General features: G+C 42.2%; 4 protein-coding genes across 7 annotated transcripts; 2 read left to right on the top strand and 2 right to left on the bottom strand.

Moving 5' to 3' along the window:
* Positions 1-735: 735 nt before the first annotated feature.
* On the bottom strand, positions 736-4,697 carry asf1ba (anti-silencing function 1Ba histone chaperone). The gene is made up of 4 exons (XM_080524138.1): positions 4,191-4,697; positions 3,192-3,307; positions 2,787-2,963; positions 736-1,495 (listed from the first exon to the last, which is right to left on the bottom strand). The coding sequence occupies exons 1-4, from the start codon at positions 4,297-4,299 to the stop codon at positions 1,304-1,306; spliced, it is 594 nt and encodes a 197-aa protein (XP_080380264.1). The 5' UTR covers positions 4,300-4,697; the 3' UTR covers positions 736-1,303.
* Positions 4,698-6,377: 1,680 nt separating this feature from the next.
* Positions 6,378-10,919, top strand: crb3a (crumbs homolog 3a). The gene is made up of 4 exons (XM_080524432.1): positions 6,378-6,678; positions 7,330-7,541; positions 9,146-9,195; positions 9,309-10,919. Exons 2-4 carry the CDS (start codon positions 7,454-7,456, stop codon positions 9,516-9,518), a joined length of 348 nt encoding a protein of 115 aa, XP_080380558.1. The 5' UTR covers positions 6,378-6,678; positions 7,330-7,453; the 3' UTR covers positions 9,519-10,919.
* Positions 10,920-11,633: 714 nt separating this feature from the next.
* On the bottom strand, positions 11,634-14,075 carry tubb4bl (tubulin, beta 4B class IVb-like; the record flags this gene model as incomplete). Of its 4 annotated transcripts, XM_080524107.1 has the most annotated exons (5): positions 11,634-11,753; positions 12,612-12,691; positions 12,786-12,896; positions 13,008-13,116; positions 14,019-14,075. In XM_080524107.1, the coding sequence occupies 5 exons, from the start codon at positions 14,073-14,075 to the stop codon at positions 11,634-11,636; spliced, it is 477 nt and encodes a 158-aa protein (XP_080380233.1). The 4 variants fall into 4 exon arrangements, with proteins under 4 accessions (XP_080380233.1, XP_080380230.1, XP_080380231.1 ...); XM_080524104.1 differs by having other exon boundaries at positions 11,634-12,691; XM_080524105.1 differs by lacking the exon at positions 12,786-12,896 and having other exon boundaries at positions 11,634-12,691.
* Positions 14,076-15,150: 1,075 nt separating this feature from the next.
* On the top strand, positions 15,151-17,636 carry LOC308151322 (zinc-binding protein A33; the record flags this gene model as incomplete). Its single annotated transcript, XM_080524171.1, has 6 exons — positions 15,151-15,543; positions 15,954-16,046; positions 16,124-16,354; positions 16,471-16,493; positions 16,589-16,707; positions 16,917-17,636. 6 exons carry the CDS (start codon positions 15,151-15,153, stop codon positions 17,450-17,452), a joined length of 1,395 nt encoding a protein of 464 aa, XP_080380297.1. The 3' UTR covers positions 17,453-17,636.
* Positions 17,637-17,958: the final 322 nt, after the last annotated feature.

Below are 17,958 nucleotides of genomic sequence, written 5' to 3'. Positions count from 1 at the left end.
TAGAACGTCGTTCAGAATTTAAGGCACGCGGACACCCTGTGTTATTAGACTATCAGAAAGAAATCTGGATGTTGGCCCTACGCCAACCACCATACACTCATTCAATATGGTGTCATAGAGGATCACCTTTAACTGTCCTTGACATCAGTCACTACCACAATATGCTCGAGGAAAAGGGCAAGTCACATAGTCTTCGTAAAATTGCGAAAGGTTCACTCACTTCCATTGTTGTTTTCACTCAAGCCTCTATATTTATCCAAGATAACTCTGAAGCCAAAAGATCAGGTGAAATGGCTTACATAGAATGGAAATTGTGCATTGGACTGATGCAAATATTATTATTTTTATCTTGAATGCAGCAATTATTTAAAGTCGCCTGGCAACAAGTAAGCTAAGCTGTCAGTTTCTAGATGCTTGGGAGAGGTACATACAAACACTAGATTTTTATAAATGGAACTACCACCTCCCCCAACAGTTCAGTGCACAACCACAAATTGTTCAAAAAGTGAGGGGATTCTCCATTCATAAAAAATGGTAATGTAGGCCTACAGTACTTTAGCTGTGACATTATCTCCAACATTATATAAGTCTCATGAGGTTGACAGTCAGTGACATACATCCCATAACAAAAAAGATACTTTATTTTAGACAAAAATGAACACACAGAAAAAGAAATGTATGTACATACCAGTATACCAACAACCCCCCACCCCATCTCACCAACCACCAAACTGTAACGCATGTCCAATAGAACCCATAACACAATGGCTCAGAAAGAACAAAACCTGGCCACCTTAAATCAGGCTGCATAATTTCCCGTCTGTCCCTTGTGAGAGTTGATTTTCACCTATAGGATGCTTCACAAGTAAAGTGAGAAGATCCTCTGTATAGTCACATGATCTCTGAAGACAAAGCAAGGGGATGTCATATCTCATAACACCTGACATAATTACTGGCTGGTCTGTGAATCAGTCAGCAACCGCATGACGACAACCACAATTTATGTTATTATAAAGAAAGAACATTTTTTTCACACAAACAACTTTTTTCAACATATTGTGTTATATATACATGATCATAAGACATTTCCAAAACATGGTTAAGATAACTCTAGAAATGTGTTCTTGTTTACAATACACTGTAGGCCCCTGAAGTCCACGGTGAGAGTGTATTGTTGACACTATAATTCAGGGAAATAATGGCAACTGTAAGGCAAAGCTGGCTGTACATCCATGTCTGAATGTCCATTCTTCTGCTAATAGTGCTTGGGTTGATCCGATTGAGTGTGTGTGTGTGTGTGTGTCTACAAGCAGTCCATAGAATTGTCTGGTAGCAACCCCAGGGGTGGGGCCTTCCCCGGGAGGCAAGATGGGGGCAGCATAGAGTTAGGGGCAGGATCCACATTCTCGGAGTCTTCCATCCGTTCTGCACACCCTTCCCAATTGATGTGGAATCTTGTTACACGTGGGTTTGATGCCAGAATATTTCTCTGGAGCTGAAAGACAGAGAAACAGTTATAATTTAAGGTGCATCGCAGTAGAACTCTTAAATTGTATATACTATTCCCATGAGACCTATAAGAGCAAGTGTGTATCAAGCAGGAGTGGTACATTGAGACAGGATCCGTGGTGATATACACCACTCTAGCGCATACATCTATTTCTTGTGTTTACTAACGTGCATGTTAGCTTAGACGAGCTGCCGTGTAGGAAGCTTATCATTCCAACTATGCCTGGTCTGATAAAATACTATTTTCTCAATTATTTGCTTGAATTTGGCCCTGGCTATTTAGATGGTGACAACCATAGGTTTGTTGGAAATCTGCCACCTCTGGCCACCACTGCAAAATTATGTTCAGAGTTACAGAGTTAACAACCTACTTAATAATAATAAAACCCTCAAAATGGACTTGCAGTGTCAGATTCTAGCTGTTGTGTTTCTGGATGCATGGCGCACAATTTGAAGTGGCAGCCACCAGAGACAGAAAGGAGAAAATCGGTGAGTCTACTCCCCTGGAACACCCCTGGCCATAAGAAACGTTACTGTCTGCAAGCACTGCTTAACCCGTGTCGTATATGCGCATGGATAAACTTCCAAGGAACCAGCATATTCGCCGCCACCACTCAACTATAACACTGACTGGAAGCAGGAACGCCGAGCAGGTAACCGCTCGCCTTGCTGCAAAGTATTTCGACAAGCTTATCTCTTTACAGAAGAACCTCACGATATAGGAATAGATATCCGATATCTAATTGATGTTGCGCTTTACATCCTGAATACTATAGCCTATACTGAAGTAAGGATATGTTTATTTAAAATAGGCTAAGTGCTACTTTTGAATTTGTTTTCAAGATTGTATATGAGCTACTCGCTGTCAAGGCTAAAGTGCACTTTTACTTTTATTTCTTTCTCTCCTATACCAGCCATACCAGTAGTCAAGGCTAAGAGGCACTTTTGCATTTGAAAGTGTTTCTTTTATTTTTATACATTTGAAAAGTATTTTTTGTTTTTATATATTTATATTATACAATATACCAGTCATATTGTGGAATGTGTCTGATTATTAAAGTTCAATAAGTATAAGCAAAATAAAGTAAAGTAATAGTTTGTAGATAAATAGTAGCTTTTTTTTTCTCCTTACGCACAAAACACATACCGAAAGCGTGACCCAAAAACTGATTCATATACACTTGTCTATTGGTATATGCTTTTAAAATACAGTATCAGGTTTGTTTTGAAACATCTCTAGTGTAATTGTTATTGAGAGGTTCATCTATTCCCTTTACCTGTGCATAGTCAGGTTTGATGGGTGGGTTCTCACGCAGCTCAGGTTCTGTGTACTCATTGTTTACGTAGTATCCAATGCGAATGAACTCCTGTCCACGGTATGTGCAAGTGATAAGAGCTACAGTAACACCGACAGCATCACTTTCAGGGATTAGGCCAGTGTTTGGGGCATCGGCCTGTTGAGAGAGAACACACAGTGAGATTGAGGTGCAAGGACATAAGTAAATTATGAGGTAGCAGACAGAAAAGTACAGGCAGGGTGCAATTTGTGTATCTTTCATAGCCCTACACTTTGCAGAGGTAGAGTTAGGAAAACTTCAGCCATGTCAATAATAATTCAGAAACAAAGGAAGCCAAAACATTGAGACAACATCCAAAGAAAATAGCATTGTATCTAAACTCACCTGAAATACAAACATGTGCCTCCCTGCTGGTACTGGTCCTACCAGAACCGAGTCAAGGGTCTGGTCATACTCCTCACTCTCTGCAGAGCCCACGTAGATTATCTTCCACTCAAGATCTTCAACCCCCAGGAAAGCAAAAACAATTGCAATCAAACGTTAATTACGTTGCAAAAGTGACACTACTTGTACTAACTACAACTAAAGAGAAACTGATTTCACACAATACAAAGATAAACGGTATAACGAAGGCATACATAAAAAGGCATGATTACAAGGGACAGCAAAGCAAGTTAAAATATCTGTCATAAAGCAAAGGACATTCTTCGTCGTCAGAATCGTCAGAATTCCCCGCCGGCGCCAAATATTGGCAAAACATACACACACGTTTTTGAAAAGAAAAAGCGGCAGCTAGCTAATAAATAGTTGCTGCTACAATTCAATGTATGATACAACAAAAGCCATTGACCATGTCAATGTCCTATGCTCAAATATGAGCTCGCAGTACAATGTTATTATTAGTTGTCAACTAGCTGCTAGCAGCTAACTTTCTGTGTCATGTCAAGACAACGAGAGTAGCCTACTATCAACCAGTTTCGCTCCATATATTCAGCCAACCATTGTTACATTGTAACTTGCATGGATCAAGTTACATTGTTACATTGATAAAGACCATTCATTCATTACCTTCCGCCGCTACCGACACATTACAGGACTGACTAATACTAAATCATGATTGCCAAAACATTGGCCTGACCACATAACCACGTAAATACAATTCGAAAGGTAACCAAACGTGGTCAGTCCCACTTACGGGCGTGCCATAGTTAAGATAGCTGCTTTAAGCTAGCGTTAGCCAAGCTAGTTTAACTGGCTGGGACACTGAGCTGTCGTGATGTAGCCTGCTAACACAATGGCTAACTAGCTAGCCTGATAGGTGCTCAGAGTAGGAGCCTAATTAATAAGTCTATGGTACGAGCCCCCCATCCCAATTCGACATACCTTCAGGCAGGTCTTCCATACATTCAAATGTTATTTCGAACTGGAAAGGGTTTCCGAAGGGACTTGGGTTATCCAGGACAGCAACATTGAGTACTTGTACCTTCGCCATTGCTGGTGTGGCCGCTGCGACTGACAGGCGAGAGGAGACAGCTAGCAAAGCTCTGGACTGTCAGAGAGAATTATCCCGGGAAAAAAGCTTCTACCAGTAAAACGCTAAAACTGACAGAGCGCAAACCTATCGATGATTTATTTGTATTTGTTTACACAGCACACAAATTATATTATCAAAGATCTGTTTCACGGCGTCGCGGTGATCAAAAATACTGTGTTAGATAAATAGTTTGCCACAATTCACACACGTTTTCTTTGTTCAATGTATCTTAAAATAAACCAAGAAATACCTGTCCTAACTCTCTCACGGTTGCAGTAGGCTATACTACTCTATTTAAATATAATATTCGGAATAATGTTGATATATTCTCTGGAATAGTTTCGAAAAATAGCCTATTTCAAATCACCTATCTCCCGCCAGTGTTTGTTGGTAATCGACCTAACGCCACAATGTAGCGGGCCGGGTTATTTTACTTGTCCAAACGCTGATTCGCTGCGCATAGAACATTAGAGCTTGTGATTGGCCTGGGCATAGAACATTAGAGCTTGTGATTGGCCAGGGCTAACGTTGAGGTGAAAGGTTGACTTCACAACCTTGCAGACAGAAATGTATCCAAATGGATACAAAATATCCAACATGACAGTTACATGTTCTACTCAACACGTTTGAAGTCGAACGTTATCGCCTAATTGCATGCTATTCGGTGCATCACAGCGATCGGTGTGACACAATCCTTTATCTTTGCAGACATTCAATTAATTAATTAGCATTCAGTGGCACAAAACATGTCGGCTTCGGATAGAAATATGATACATAGAACAGACAAGCACCTGTCATGATAGTGTTTCCAATCCAATCAAATGATGCCGTCTTCAGAACATTTTGACCCACCATACGGCTTCCGATCGCTTGGGGTTGGCGCTAAAGCAGGCTGGTAGACAGCCTAAAGCCTACATGGATTTCATACAAAAAACAACAACATGGAAAAGCAATAGTTTTGGGGGGTTACATTACCAACTCCTGTCCTATTTCCTGAATTAATGAATTAATGTAAAAACATACAGTTTATGACACTGTAGTTAATAACCAAAGAGCCTGAGCATGCATATTTTGGCATGGTTCTCTTTTAGGATTGGCAGTAATGGGCTGGTCAAGCCTGAATTGCTAGCAAAATGTTCAGTTCATTCAAATCAATGCAGTGCATATCCCAATGCAGTGTGTAGCCTACCAATAGGACGATTTATCTCTTCTCTGGACTTTAGTTTATGGGACAATTGTGTGACCTTTCTTTTTAGGAGTGACACTGCAGCTAGATCACTGCAGCTGATGTATCAGTCACAGTTCTGAGTAGAGTATGCCTACAAGGAATCCAAATAGGCATAGGTGTTTAGATCTGACATGATTGCCAAACCAAGTAGGCTACAATGTAATGTTAGTGGAGTAGGATATGTATCGGTTAATATTCAAACTGTGGTCAAATACAGTATAGGGCTTGCAATGTGCGATTAGGCATGGATTAACGGGCCGAGATTAGCTGCGTTCATGGTATTTCAGGAATGTTTGATTTAGCTTTGAGGATGAGATAATAAAAAAAGCTGCACACCACTAGAGGTCGTGCACACACTTGGAATCATGCTGCTCTTATAACAGATCACTTCGGCTATGGTTTCAAAAGCATGTTACTTTTAGTATTAAATACATCCTTAACATATTGTGGCCTAGTGATCATAGCCTGATTTACTAGCCAATCTGTTGGAAATGCGAAGGAAAGTTGAAGGGCATACATGCATAGACTTAAGGCGAGTTGACTTGTTGAAACAGCAGCAACATGTGAAACCCAAGATCCCATAATAAGGCCCTAATAGTAAATGATTGGGCTACATAGTGAAAGAGTCAATGCGAGTGAGTGAGGCTGTAGCGCTCCAGTGAACAGGTGGATTCTCTCCGCTATGGTGCTATGCATACAAAGGCGTATCTGTCTCCCCTGTGCCACAGGTTGATACTGGGCTCAGGTACTGTAACACGACACTGAACCCATGTGACCGTAGGGGCGATTTGAAGAGGGAAAGAAAACAATGTTTTACATAGTTAAACCTACAGGAAGCCTCAGTTGGTTGCCAGGTGGGCCTGACACATTAACGGGTAGACTGAAATAGCTCATTCAGTCTCTAAAAACGATCTTATTCTGCCTATTGTTAACGGCTTTTAAGAGGGAGGTTTATAATAAACCCGTCATTGGATGCGGTTTCGAGTCGCTCAGTCTCAAAGGTGAGGCGGAAGCGAGCCGTTGGTCTCGTAGCCTATCAGTTGATCACTGGAGTTACCTACTTTCCCGTTGCCTCACCACCAGAATATCCCAAACACCCAGACGAAAAGGTATGTATTGAATGTTCAGTGTAGTTAAGTAGTCTATAAATAACATGCCCTATTGTGTGGAGTTTTTGGATTTCTAGATTTTACTGTTTGTTGCGATTGAGGTGTCCAAAGGCTTTGACAGGGGTATTGTTGAAAATGAATTATACTGCACGAGTACTTTTATATTCATTATAATATTGTCTCATCTTTTGACTACATGTCTCCCTACATGTGTGAGTTTTCTTCTGAAATTGTCATTTGTTCGTTCAATGTCTCCGCGCTCCCTTCCATCCTCTCGGAGCAGGTGCAATTTAAAGCGTCTAGAGTTCTTGTCGATACTCCGCTAGTTTTAAAACAGTGTTGATTATCTTAAAACATTAAAGTGGAATAGAATAATGTCCATTGAAGGTCTAAAATCTAGCTTACATTTCTTTGGAGGTGGTCTTGATGATTCAGTATGGTGTTTGCGACATGAATCATTAACCAATGTAGTTTCGACTCTGTGGGCAATGTCAGCTTTTCACGGCTTCAGATTGGGCTGTTTTTGGGCAGTTTAGTATTTTGTTAGCGACATAGACAGTGAGAGGAATGAATACCTTTGTATCAAATTGGACTAGGGCTATATCAATCATATGAAATGTATCTTTAACACTGTCATCTTCATCTCTTCAGAGGGGGCGGAAGAGAGCCAGTGTGGTTGTATTGACCATTGTACCTGCTGAAATGGCCCCAAGCTGATGTTCGGGGGTCCCTTTGCCAACCTACCCTTACTAGGCCTTCTCGGTCAAGGGTAGTGATGGCACTGCTCCAGGATATGATGGCGTGGCCTGGTATTTTGGCAGGGAGTGTCCTGCTACTGGTTCTAAGGAGTAATCCTTCCCTAGGTGAGTCATTCTTCAGTATGCAATCCCCTTCCTATCCATGACCTCTTCTACACTGTGTCTCTCTAACCACACGCAACCAAACCACTGTATGAACGCCGAAAAGACAGTTGCACACACTTCCAGATATTACCTAGCAGAGACATGCAGTGACATGTCAACCGATTGCAGGAACATTTCGAAAGGCGTGATAACTTGTTTTGGTTTGAACTGTGGTATAAAAGTGCTCAGGCATTTCACTTTATTTTTTAGGAGAAATACAGTAGACACAGTCTTCTGATATTTATATTAGAAGTTACTAAATCAATGTACATTTCTGTGGATTCCTTTGAGAGAAGTTTCTCCACAAAAAACGATTTTACCAATAAGAATGACATTACATCATCCCCTGATGATATTTGCTGCACTTGAAGCAATATTAGCAATGGTGAAGCAGCCTTTATAAAGACTTCTGAGCATTCAGAAAACTCTTCTGCATTAGTCATTGCGTCTAAACTGAACAATGGCTTCACTCCATAGCAGCCACATTTATGGTGTGGTGTTTATAATTAGTTTGCTGCAATAAACACATCTGACTAACTGCAATAGCATGTTTTTAAAATCCTTTTCAGCAATAGAGTGCCCCTCCCCCAAAAAGCTTGCCCTTGTTTTTTGTTATCAAGGTGTACTTTTGTCCCTGGGAAAGTTTACTATTTGCCTTGATGAATGATTAACGTTTGAAATCCCTGAATTGGCTTTCAAGTTTTCCAAACAAGACATTGTGTGTAAATGTATACTCGATAATCAAGCCTAGATTGTATTCTTCACAATAATTTAAGTACAAGTGTTGAGTGGATAAACTCCACTGACCGCAAGCTTAGGCTGCATTCCAAGCCCTCTTTCCCCCCCTCCCCTCCTCTTCCTCTCCTTCGGAGTTCAAATAGTGACTGTGTGTGTGATGTCACAGAGCAGTCACATGAGTGGTCATGGAGAAATTGCCCAGAAGAAAATGTGCACTTAGAAACCTAGCGATCCTGTTGCATTGCAAACGGCATAATGTTGCCTGTCTGTGTCAATAGAATAAACTTCCACCTTTCTCTTTTGGTTCCTCTTGTGCCAGTACAGAAATGTCTCCAATAACCGTTTGACTTGTGTGGAATTGATCTTTTTATTTTTCATACATGTTTTACATTTCTGACACAGATTGTAGTAATTGTTTTATCATCTGTGCTTTGTACAGTGTGTCATTTGGAAATGTCTTGTTCTTCACATTGTACTCGATTACCTTATATCAGTCATTAAAGGGACACTTTACCACACAAAGATAGGGCATATTTGCATTGCATTCATATTGTAATCTAATACAGTGGCTTGAGTCATGAATGGTAACAGGCCCGCCGCCAGAACCAACTGGAGGGAGCTAGTAGTGGTGACTATGGGCAGTGCTAAATCGATAGACATAGTATATGGACCGGCAGTAAATGCATTAAACATTCAAACACGCCCCCGAAATATCTACAATTCAGAAAAAAACGGTGGGGCAAAACGCATGTTTGAGTCCACCCCTGCCCATACATTTGGGTGGGCTAAGCTCCCCCCTGGCCTTGAATCTTTTACTTTTTTCACAGGGGAGAACATCACTACCAGTGCACCCTCTACAGACACCACCACTGCCCCGGTAAGTAAAGTTGCTACATACAGTTATCTGCACCTCTGTTTATATATGGGGAAATAAAACAGAAAGTATCCAATGCAGTATTTATGAGAAAGCCTCTTGCTCCTGTGTTATAGGGGCCCAACATTGCAGCTATTGTGGCCCCAACTGTCATACTGGGATTGCTGGCCATAGCCTCTGCGGTTCTGGCGTGGCTTTTCTGTGTGGTGCGAAAGAAGAGGCAGACAGAGGGGACGTATCGGCCCAGCGCTGAGGAACAGACGGGAGCACCCAATGTAGAAACACCAGACGCGCTCAAACTGCCCAAGGAGGAGAGACTCATTTGACAGTCGTTGCCCAGCCTTACTATAGTTTCGGAACACCTGAACAACCAGACAACAGCAGCACCCTGTGTGATGACGCTCCACAAGAGCTGATTATAACCAAATTCCCCTCCTCATTGGTCCTCAATGTTAGAGAGACAACAACTTCTACAGAGACAGGCTGTGTGAGATATACACCCCATGTATATCTCCCTGAAAGAGGAAGGCACTGTATACATGTACTCCATCATGCACTAGCTAGTAGCTACCTGGTACATGTGCGAATACAGAATTCATTACAGGGTATAAACTATGGTTTACCACATACTACAGCCCTGATTGGTTCCTGCATGGGGCCACAGTGGATATCACCTGAATATCTGAGCTGGCCAGATGTTCACTTAACCACTCAGATGGTCTTTCAACTGGCAGATCACTTGCACTAAATTACATGTATTTAACCTCCACTGATACCTGTCTTTGGAAAACTGAATTTCAAGTAGAGTTTGCAGTTGTCTGTCTTGACATTTTAGCTAGATATAAAATATAATGTATATAAGACTAGGTAGGGTTCTGCTCACTGCTATCTCATACAGAGTCAAGCTGCTATCACCTGCTCTTGCTGGATAGGACATATGCAAATGATGATGTCTGTATAGAATGTGATTCTTTGTATTATTTCTGAATGAATTAGATACATGTGCAGTGTGTGATTCTGGGTTAAACTCAGATAAGCTTTGTTTACGTGGAAACCACTATTGCTTGTCTGAAACCATTTCATTAGCTATCTTACACTGATCATTTACCTCAACACTTCATAACTACTGAATCAGTCTTGATTAGAGCCTTACAGATGATGTCTCTGTAACAGATGCTGTATGTTCAACAAATGCTACAATCATTAATCATATTTAAGCACAAAAGTAAAATTATTGTTTACACTTGATTGTATTGTAGATTTTCCTAATTATTACACTTATTTAATGTATCATTCTTTTAAATATTGCATTATATCAATCAATGTCCTGTGTCTGTTTGTGCTGTCATTGTTTGTATGTTGTAGGGTATGTGCACAGAGATCATAATAGAAATAATGTTTTTATAATTCTGTGGGTGGGGGGCGCTTGGTGGCGTAGCACACTAAGGCGTCAGCCATGTAATCGCAGGGTCCCCGGTACGATTCCAGCCGTCGACATATCCTGCATGTCATCCCTCCTCTCTCACCCATCTTTCCTGTCAATCTCTACTGTCTCTATCCCAATACAGCAGAAATGCCCTAAAAACGTATTTATAATAATAATAATTATTATTATTATTCTGTGGGTGTGCCTATGGTGGGAGTTACATTCTCATCATGTAGAGATGTCTATTAAAATGTCGTGACATGTTTATCAATGTATATTGTTAAATACATTTTTTAAAGATGTCTGCCTGAGTTTCATCATTATATCTGGACCCTGTTTTTAGAAACTAAGCATTTAACTTTGTCATAATGTGTTGCTGTAAGGTCTTTCTTTCTGTTGAGATATTTCTTCAGCCTTTTCTTTATCTTCAACATTCACGATTTGACTGTCTTCATTTTGCCAGTTGTTACATTTCAGGAATGCAGAGTTGCTCTTCTGAATAGTTGGCTTGACCACAGTAGGAAATACAGTTTGTCCTCAGCCTGCAGTGACTGGCATACAAACCCAACTGTGACTGGTTATGCCTCACTGGTTCACAATAAGCTGTCTTTACCTTTGACATCTTTGGCCCAAATGTGTACTGTAGTACAGTTTGTGGTGATATTTCATAGTTTATGTTTTGTGTATGCTGCCCTCTAGTGAATATGTGACAGGTATGTCATTTCATACTGTATAATACGTGCAGTAACTTGCCTGTAAAGAACACATCAGATGAAACAAATGAAAACGCATTAAAATTCACCTTCAATCAGATCCCAAAGTTTAATCCTTTTTCCAAAAAGAAAGAAATACTAAATAAATAAAATAGTAATCTCTAAATATTTCATTTGCTTTCCAATTTTGCAAGGCAATGGCAAATTTGATGTGGGGATGTGTAAATAACACAGTGGATTCACAACATACAAAAACACAACATTTTTAGGTTGAAATACAGTAAGGCAGATGGAATGGATGTTTAGGCGACCTCCTCATCACCTTCTTCCTCAAACTCGCCCTCCTCTGTGGTGGCGTCCTGGTACTGCTGGTACTCAGACACCAGGTCGTTCATGTTGCTCTCTGCCTCGGTGAACTCCATCTCATCCATGCCCTCTCCTGTGTACCAGTGCAGGAAAGCCTTACGCCGGAACATGGCGGTGAACTGCTCTGAGATGCGCTTGAACAGCTCCTGGATGGCGGTGCTGTTGCCGATGAAGGTGGCGGCCATCTTGAGTCCACGGGGTGGGATGTCACACACAGCGGTCTTAACGTTGTTGGGGATCCACTCCACGAAGTAGCTGCTGTTCTTGTTCTGGATGTTGAGCATTTGCTCATCCACCTCCTTCATGGACATGCGGCCCCTGAACACAGCAGCCACGGTCAGGTAGCGGCCATGGCGGGGGTCGCAGGCAGCCATCATGTTCTTAGCGTCGAACATCTGCTGGGTGAGCTCAGGCACGGACAGGGCACGGTACTGCTGACTCCCCCTGCTGGTGAGGGGGGCGAAGCCCGGCATGAAGAAGTGGAGGCGGGGGAAGGGCACCATGTTGACAGCCAGCTTGCGGAGGTCAGCGTTGAGTTGGCCAGGGAAACGAAGGCACGTGGTGACGCCACTCATGGTCGCTGATACCAGGTGGTTTAGGTCTCCATATGTAGGAGTAGTGAGCTTCAGCGTGCGGAAGCAGATGTCATAGAGCGCCTCGTTGTCGATGCAGTAGGTCTCGTCTGTGTTCTCCACCAGCTGGTGAACAGAGAGGGTGGCGTTGTAGGGCTCCACCACTGTGTCAGACACTTTGGGGGAGGGCACCACGCTGAAGGTGTTCATGATGCGGTCGGGGTACTCCTCACGGATCTTGCTGATCAGCAGGGTGCCCATGCCGGAGCCTGTGCCACCACCCAGGGAGTGGGTGAGCTGGAATCCCTGAAGGCAATCGCAGTTCTCTGCCTCCTTCCTCACCACATCCAAAACAGAGTCCACCAGCTCTGCTCCCTCTGTGTAGTGGCCCTTGGCCCAGTTGTTTCCAGCACCACTCTGGCCTAATGACAAAAGTGTTTAAACCATTACTTTACTGGATATGCTTACAATGTACCACCAGAAACAAGAGACGTCTTCTCTTGACTAACCACTCACCAAAGACAAAGTTGTCTGGCCTGAAGATCTGACCAAAGGGGCCGGACCTGACAGAGTCCATGGTGCCAGGCTCCAGATCCACCAGGATGGCACGGGGGACATACTTCCCACCTGTACAGGAGAAACATTTGACATAATGAAGCTATTGTTTCTGTCTATACTTACAAGTGTTTGCTATCCACCATGTTGGTATAATTATGCTATGTTATGTGAGTAATGTACCTGAGGCCTCAGTGTAGTACACACTGATCCTGTCTAGCTGCAGGTCACTGTCTCCGTGGTAGGTGCCAGTAGGGTCGATGCCATGTTCATCACTGATGACCTCCCAGAACTGAGAGAGAGAGAAAGAGAGAGAGAGAGAGGACAAAAAATAACACAAATCAATCAATCAACTTTATTTGTATAGCACACTTCATACAACTGTAATAATGTGCTTTACAGAAAGATGGAAAATTGTAAATAATGGAAAGATGACTAAAAACGTAAAGCACTATGTAGTAGCACATTAAAAAATGTCCACAGTATCTGCGAACTTCAAATTCTCTGCCAGATAGTTCCAGAAGTTGGGGCCATAATAAATATTAATATACAAATAATAACTAAAAGCTACCTCTTCATCATTGACATGTCAATAATAGTACAATGTCTTATCTTTGTTGTTACTGTGAGATGTAATGGAAATGGACTTAAAATTGATAAAATCTGGGTTACCACAACAATGAGGTAAATGCATCGAATTAGTATAAAAGCACGAAATTATGGGGTGGGGCGGTCACGTGGTCTAGGCCTTATACACACACGTCCATGTCTCCTTACTTTCCTCTCTCTCTACCGTCTCTATCCAAAATAAATAAAAATAAGACTGCCCCACTGAAACAAAACACGTAAAAAACAAAACAAAAAAACACGTATGGATTAAAAACAAAGTCATCCCCCAAAACGCCACCCCACCCCCCCCCCCCCCAAAAGGAAAATGACAAAAGACAAAAAAACAATCTAAATGTCATGTTGGAACAGGGCTGGTAGGCCTAATCAAGCTATTTATCTAGCGCACAGCATATTCCGTTTCAATTACGTTGTAAGGCATTTATGCAATGCATTTCAAGGATAAATGTTTTCTTACGGGTGGATTAGCAGCCTGTATTCATTGTGGAGAGGTGTAGGCTTAGTGTTCGCTTCCTGCACATTCATGTATTTATATAGTCTTCATTAAAATACGAAACAGAAACATACCTTGGCTCCGATCTGGTTACCGCACTGGCCGGCTTGCAAATGCACTATTTCACGCATTTTAGATGGATGGTCGGGCGTAGCCTACGAGGACAATGCAGTGAACACGGGAATCTGGGTTCGGCTCGGAGGACGCTCCTTGTTCTATGCTACCACCTTCCCAGGTCACAGTTGACTGTCTGGGATTAAACCCGCCTATAATACTACTACTGGCTCGAATCGGTGGTGCAACTTGACGTCATCCCCATGGTAACCATAGACTGGAGGAGAGAAGGAGGACCCAACCTTCGTGGAGAGAGCGGATAGGATGCTGCGATGGAATTCCATATGAAAGTAGATGCTATAGAGCTATGGCCCCACCCTACACCAATGCAGTGACAGCTAGTCCCTGCACAATGACATGGGCAATTGTGTAGTAGCATAGGGGGGCCATTGCTGAGGGGGCCATTGTGTGTGTGTGTGTGTGTGTGTGTGTGTGTGTGTGTGCGCGCGTGTGTGTGTGTGTGTGTGTGCGTGTGTGTGTGTGTGTGCGTGTGTGTGTGTGTGTGTGTGTGTGTGTGTGTGTGTATGCATGCAAATGTGCAATTGTATTCAGATGATGGAGACTTGAGAGGAATCAGTCTGGAGAGAATGTTGAAAAAGCTCAGTTCCCATCAACAACTTGGCTACATCTAATTGAAACACAAACATACAATACAATTTGTCCTTGTCCTTGTCAGGATAATCAGCTCTCTTTCTCTTTATCATTATACGCTTGTAACAATGTTGCCACTCAAAACATGCAACCAGTTTGCACTGCTATTCCACTTATGGCCAATAGGGCTTGACTTCCTGTTTCCTAACTTTTCCCTTCTCAGTTCTCTGTGTCTCTGGAGTCCGTCATACAGAACACAACAGTCAGGAAAACAGTCTGTAGTTTAAAGGTCTGGCATTATGACAAGAACAATAGAAGAATAGGCATATTCAGTTTTTGTTTTCACCAGCTGTCGGGAGATCCTTCTTAAAACCAGCTGTCGGGAGATCCTTCTTAAAACCATGTTCATATTGTTGACATGGGAATGTAGCTGTATGGTTAAAGCCAGAGAAGATCCTCTCTACTGAGCATTGTAGCTGCTGTACCTGGTCAGGTTAAGACATGTCCTCTGGAATATCTCTCCCGGAGGAGGACCTCTCTTGTCCTGTGTGCTGTGACATCTTCATGGACCCTGTTCTACTGCCATGTAGCCACAGCTTCTGCAAGGGCTGCCTACAGCGCTGCTGGGACACCTCAGCCAAAAGAGAGTGCCCGATATGCAGGAGGAAAGTCTCCAAACGCAGTCCTCCTCCCTCTAACCTGGCTCTGAAGAATCTCTGTGAGGCCCTCCAGAGCTCAACAGCAGGTAACAAGGTGCTCTGCACTCTACACGGGGAGAGACTCAAACTTTTTTGTCTGGTGGACAAGCAGCCTGTCTGTGTGGTGTGCCAAGCCTCTAAAATACACAAGAACCACGACTGTTCACCCATAGAGGAGGCATCACTGGATTGCAAGGTGAGAGAGTCTGAATAATACCAAATACTGTATGACTCTGTCAAACATACTGTATATGCATTGGGTGAAAAAAGGTTTGTCTTCATAGAATGCTGTGAATCTGTTCTGAGAGTATCTGGGTGAGAATCTGAGGAGAAATATAGCAGAGAAATTCCAAAGTGTGTTCTATATTAGGTCTGCATTCCTATGGGTTATCTATCTAGCCTAACCTGTCAGTGGTGGTGATTGTCAGATCGGGCCTTACAGAGACGGCCATCAACTAAAAGATATGACCTCAGCTATTGAGAGTGATCATTCAGTGAAGTAACACACCAAGCATATAACCTATTGTTATTATGTTCACACGATGAAATCATTTGATTATAGTGTTTTCTAAGAAACCCCATGTTAGAATAACCTTTTACTTCTAGAATGAGCTCAGCAGATCACTGAAGACCTTGCAAGACACACTGGACATCCTCAGCAGATTTAAAGCCCCTGAAGCAATGCTGGAGCACATTAAGGTAATCCACAAGACTACATTTTACAAAACACAATTGGCAAAAAATGAATCTATCTATACTGTAATCATGTCCCTCAGAGTCAGGCACAGAGAACAGAGAGACAAATCAAGGATCAATTTGAGCAACTCCACCAGTTACTGTACGATGAAGAGGCTGCCAGGTTAGCTGCGCTGAAGGAGGAGGAAGAGGAGAAGATTTGTGTGATGGAGGTCATGATGACAGAGATTACAGCAAGGATGTTATCCCTCACGGAGACAATCAGAATCCTAGAACAGGAGATGAACGCAGAGGACATGACATTACTGCAGGTCTGTTAAACATTGTTAAACCATTTATGCATCATAGACTCCAATTATCTGTTTTTTTTAGGTTGGACAAGAGCTTTTATACTGTCTCAATATGACATGATTTCTCTATTTTGCAGAACTTCAAAGTCATTATAGAGAGGTATGTCAACACACTACTACTGTATATGTTTTTCCTCCTTTCCCTCGGCTTTGAAATAATGAGCAGGACAAATTCCCTAATTTATGTCATTACAGAGTCAATTGCGTAAGACAAGGTCCAGAGAGGGTTTCAGGGAAGCTGATCGATGTTGCCAAGCATCTTTGCAACCTCAAGTACAGAGTCTCTGAGAAAATTCTGCAGCATTCAAAATACAGTAAGTACATTTGCATAGTAACTGATAGAGGAAAGGAAAGGAGGATACTCCTACTGTAACATGTTGCCATGTTACAGTACAGTTGTCATAGAGAACGAGTATTTACGATAGAAGAAGTAATCTAGAGTAACTCCATCTTTTTCTGAAGTATCGAGAGGAGAAGCTAAAATAGTAGTGACCAAAACCCTTTCCCATTTCCTCCTCCTCAGCTCCTGTGACTTTAGACTCAAACACAGCACACCCCTGTCTCATCCTGTCTGATGACCTCACATCACTCCACTACACCAGCCAGCCCCTCTGTCTCCCTGACAACCCAGAGCGCTTCCACATCAGTGCCGAGGTACTGGGCATGACCGGGTTCTGCTCAGGAAGCCACTGCTGGCACGTAGAAACAGGAAGCAACGAGGACTGGCTCCTGGGCGTAGTGTGTATGTCTGTCCCAAGGAATGTGGAGATCACTGCCAGGCCTGAGAACGGGTTCTGGACCCTGTGTTTGAGAGATGGGGAATACAGAGCAATGACCTCTCTACCAACCCCCCTGACAGTAGCAAGGAAACCCCAGAGCGTCAGAGTGCAGCTTGACTGGGACAAGGGGGAAGTGTCTTTCTTTGACCCTGCTGATGACACATCCCTATACTCTTTCTCACACAAGTTTACAGAAAAGGTGTTTCCATACTTTTATACACAAAGCACAAACCCTCTGAGGATCTTACCGGAGTGTGTTTGTGTTGCAGTGGGACATTAGAACAGTAGATCATTTAGTTCCTGCTTAGAGGACATACATACATAGCTCAGTTAAATTGTTTGCGTTGAACAATGAAATCAATGTTACAGACAATAATCCACAAATACGTTCATCGATTTATCTTTTCAATGAGTCATTGTGGGTATACTGTGTGTAAACAGTGTCATTAATGAAGAAAAGCGTTCCTGTCAGTTTAATTAGATTTTGTTATTTGCTTGGACTTCGCTTGTTTTCTACATTTTAAAAGCTTTGGTTAAAGATGTAAATGGGATTTTGCATGGGATTTGGGATGTCCCCAGTGTTGTTCATTCAACTTCAATCCAAAAAATAACTATTAAAAACATATACATTTCCAAATATGTTATTATTATTTCATTTTCCTGATCAATATCTATTGAAATCAAATATAGTTTTAATCCATTTTTTAATTATTATTTTGTACAAAAAAATTAAGGTTGTATGCTTGTCCCTGCGATCACTGTCCACCCTGTTATGCTGTGTTAATG

Source organism: Nansenia antarctica (genome assembly GCF_963989245.1).
Source record: "Nansenia antarctica genome assembly, chromosome: 2".
Lineage (NCBI taxonomy): Eukaryota > Metazoa > Chordata > Actinopteri > Argentiniformes > Microstomatidae > Nansenia > Nansenia antarctica.
The sequence above is the reverse complement of the archived record's forward strand: the minus strand, read 5'-3'. Positions and strand labels throughout refer to the sequence as shown.